The 3,855-nt window shown below is 52.9% G+C and overlaps 1 protein-coding gene across 2 annotated transcripts in view; it reads right to left on the bottom strand.

Moving 5' to 3' along the window:
* ADA (adenosine deaminase) overlaps positions 1-3,849 on the bottom strand; it is a 27,186-nt gene extending 23,337 nt beyond the window's left edge. For both annotated transcript variants that reach the window (XM_005871226.2, XM_005871227.2), the window contains exon 1: positions 3,725-3,849. In XM_005871226.2, coding sequence (XP_005871288.1) covers positions 3,725-3,757 — 33 coding nt within the window. In that variant the 5' untranslated portion in view covers positions 3,758-3,849. The remainder of the gene's footprint in view (positions 1-3,724) is intronic.
* Positions 3,850-3,855: the final 6 nt, after the last annotated feature.

Below are 3,855 nucleotides of genomic sequence, written 5' to 3'. Positions count from 1 at the left end.
TAAGCTGGGATGCCAGACAGAAAGCTCCTTTGTGCGTCTTGTTAGAGGAATTCTCTGCTCACTCCCGGGCACTCTTCTCTCTGGCTGCCGAGGAAGGGACTAGAGCAGGGGTGGGCAAACTTTTTGACTCGAGGGCCACAATGGGTTCTTAAACTGGGCCGGAGGGCCGGAACAAAAGCATGGATGGAGTGTTTGTGTGAACTAATATAAATTAAAAGTAAACATCATTACATAAAAGGGTACGGTCTTTTTTTTTTTTAAATTTTATTCATTTCAAATGGGCCGGATCCGGCCCGCGGGCCGTAGTTTGCCCACGGCTGGACTAGACCTTTGCCGTGGTTTACACCTTTGTTAACACCGCATCCACTGGGAGCCTTTCTCATGGGACCAATGGAACAGCTGCAGAGAACATTCGAGCCCTTGGGTTTGATGGTAACAATCACGGTGCTGTTGTGATTTGCGCTCACCTGTGTTCTGCCTTTTGGTGGCTTAACAAGGGGCTTGCCCTCGTCTTCTGCATTTGGCAGTCTTTTTTATTTTTTATTTTATTGATTTTTTACAGAGAGGAAGAGAGAGGGATAGAGAGTTAGAAACATCGATGAGAGAGAAACATCGATCAGCTGCCTCTTGCACACCTCCTACTGGGGATGTGCCCACAACCAAGGTACATGCCCTTGGCTGGAATCGAACCTGGGACCTTTCAGTCCACAGGCTGATGCTCTATCCACTGAGCCAAACCAGCTAGGGCAGCATTTGGCAGTCTTAGGCCCGACGTGGTACCTTTCCTTCATACTATTTGCAAGGGACGCTGTGAAGTGTTTTCCTGCGTCTTGCAGAACACGCGACCAGTTTTGCAAAGCCTTGGGAGACACTGTGGATGGGTCCCTTCCAGCCCTCTTGCTCACAGACATGTTCCTTTCCTCTGACCGCAACGGGTCCATGGGACCCAAACATTACACAATAGGGGGGTGGTCGGTATCTTCCAGAGAGGAGTCTTTCTCATCACCCCTTTCCTCCTTGGGTGTTGTTCCCCTGAATTCTCGTAAATAAAAACTGCATTAAGCAGCAAAAAGAAGAAGAAAATATCTGCCTTGTCAAGTTGTCCAGAGGATTCTGAGAGATAAACCATGGAAGGTACCAGAACTCACACTTAAATGACAGCTGTTATTATCATTAAAATACCAGGCATGTGATCAGCAGTGCTCTCCCTGACCAAGAACTCCCAAGTGCCTGGCATTTTCCAGCCTTGCCCTGTGGAAACAGATGAGGGCCACCCCCCATCCCCCTTTGTACCTCCTCCAACCTCCTCCAGTGTCCAACGGTGGCTCAGGAAGCATTTGCTGGAATGACATAATCAACCCAGGTGGGCAGCTGCCTAGGGTCTTGCTACCTAAAGTGTGGTCCGTGGACCATCCGGACTAGCATCACCTGGGAGCTTGTCAGATCAGTGTAGCATCTCGGTCCCCACCCTAGACTCCTTCATGGGACTGGGAAGCCAGGCCCTAGCTCGGCTGATATGCTTTTCCTAACCTAGTTCATCTCTGTGCCTCTGCCTCTTCGTCTATACCAGTGGTTCTCAACCTTGGCTGCACATTAGAATCACCTGGGAATCTTTTTAAAATCCTGATTTCTGGGCCTCATCCTCCGGAAATTCTGTTTCTTTGTTATGGGGTGGGGCCACAACATTAGTAACAAAGAAACGGAATTTCCGGAGGATGAGGCCAAGAAATCAGGATTTTAAAAAGATTCCCAGATGATTCTAATGTGCAGCCAAGGTTGAGAACCACTGGTCTATACACAGTCTGAATGTTATCAAGAATCAGGTGATTTGAGTACACGTTAACATTTGGAAAGCACTGCTCGGCTCTGACTGCGTAAATTGGCCGGGCCCTGGGCCTCACCTGGAGGTAGGCCTGAGCAGTCAGAGAGGCCTGCACCTGGGCCACTGGCACCTCCACCCGCCAAAGGCTTCTGCAGAGGCTGCTCAGGAGAGCTAGTCAGGGCCACAGGATTGTGAGGCCAGCCCCTCGCTTGGTTACTGTGATTTTCCTAACCCACTTAACCTCTGGGCCTGTTTCTCCATCTATAAAATGGGGTGACACCAGCTACGTCTCAGAGTCACTGTTAGAATCAGATGAGTTCGTGCAGGCAACATGCTCAGAAGGGGCCTGGCACAGCAAAAAGCAACTCAATTGAAGCACCAGCTGCTAATGCTCGTAGTTAAGTACCTGCCCCACCCAGGCTGAGTGGCTGAGACTCACGCTCCTTCTTCCCCTGCCCGCTCAGGCACGTTCCCTCCTCTCGAGTAAACGTATATCGCCGTGGGTGACCTCTGGATACCACTACAAGCAGGTGGGGCCCATTCCTAGGTGTGGAAACTGAGGCCCAGAGAGGGGGAAATGACCTGCCAGCTTGAATCAGAGGAGAGGATTGGGCGAGGCAAAAATTAGGAATAGCAATCGTTGCTCCAACACGGGGCTGTTAAAAGTGTTGCAAGGATCAGATTGGTGCATATAGCAAGTATCTATAGCAGCGTTACCTGTTATTTATCTCCATAACTCCCACTTCACTCCCAATCAAGGGGCTTTGCCTACTGCCTTGGAATGCATTTCAGGTAAGGTGGTTCCCCAGCCCAAGGGTAGAGGGAATCCAAGAACAGTTAAAACAAAACAAAACAAAACAAAACAAAAAAACAGGCTTCAAAAGAAAGAACCACTAAGGATGGGGCATGGGCATTCATACAAGGTGTGAAGGAGGCATGGGGGGTGGGGGGGAGTGCTTCCCCGGAACTTGGAAAACCTGGAAGGATGTAGCTGAGCATCTGCCCTGTGGGGAGGGCGAGGGCCGTGGGGGTGGGGGCGCTAGGCCTTGCTTCCTCCGAGTCCCCTCTCCCTTCCCCTCTCCTCTGTGCACACACGCAGGATTCCTACCCACACTTCTGTGCCATCTGCCATCATCACATACACCTGTTTCTCAGACGGGTCAGTGAAGCAGACTGAAACTCACACCTCCCCCTGCCCCGCAGTCTCAGATCCCACTAGCTGCTGATTCACTCGGCTGGGCGGCCTTTGGGGCGGCTCCCCTCCCGGGATGAATCTCAGTGCTCTGAAGCCCACCAAGTGGGCCTGGACTCCCCCTGACCCCACCATTCCCAAGACACCACAGCTGGTGGGAGGAGGGACAAGAAAGTTACCCTTTGGGGCCAGTGGCTCTCGAGTCTTACCAGAGCCCAAAGCCTAAGGCCCACCCGAATCCTCTGCCCCCATCCCTGGCATGGCTCAGTTCTTCCCGTGGGTACATCCACAGGCAGACTCCTTGGAGTGGACAAAACCATCAGTGTTAGAGTATAAAGCTGTTTACACTCACAGAGCGCTCTCTATTGCACCAGACCCAACACCACCTATGGTTGTAGACAGCACGCCCCAAGCCCCGTTTTACAGATGAGGTTCAGAGAGAATGCCCATTTGACAGATGGTAAAACTGAGACCCAAAGGAGGCAAGTCAGGGGCAGAAGCAGAACTCGGAGGCCAGCCAGGGATGCCTCCAGGTTCAGGACCCTCACTTCCTCATTGTCTCTCACTAATTAGCCCAGAGGCGGAGGAGGGCCTGAGCTGAGGGAAGAAAGCACCCGCAGGGGCCCGCTGATCCCGCTCTGTGGAAGCCCCTAAGCCCTCCAGCCAGACAAGGCGCCAGAACCCGGACCCGAGCCCCGGCCCGCGCTCACTTTGGGCTTGTCGAAGGCGGGTGTCTGGGTCATGGTGCCAAGCGTGCGCCCCGCGCTGCTCCTTCCTCCGCTGGATCCCCGCGGTCGAGGGCTGAATAGGAGGCCGGTTCGTGTCCCCCGGGGCCCCCGCA

The sequence above is a fragment of the Myotis brandtii genome, unplaced genomic scaffold, assembly GCF_000412655.1.
Source record: "Myotis brandtii unplaced genomic scaffold, ASM41265v1 scaffold333, whole genome shotgun sequence".
Lineage (NCBI taxonomy): Eukaryota > Metazoa > Chordata > Mammalia > Chiroptera > Vespertilionidae > Myotis > Myotis brandtii.
Note: the sequence above shows the minus strand (reverse complement) of the source record. Positions and strands in the feature narration are given on the sequence as shown.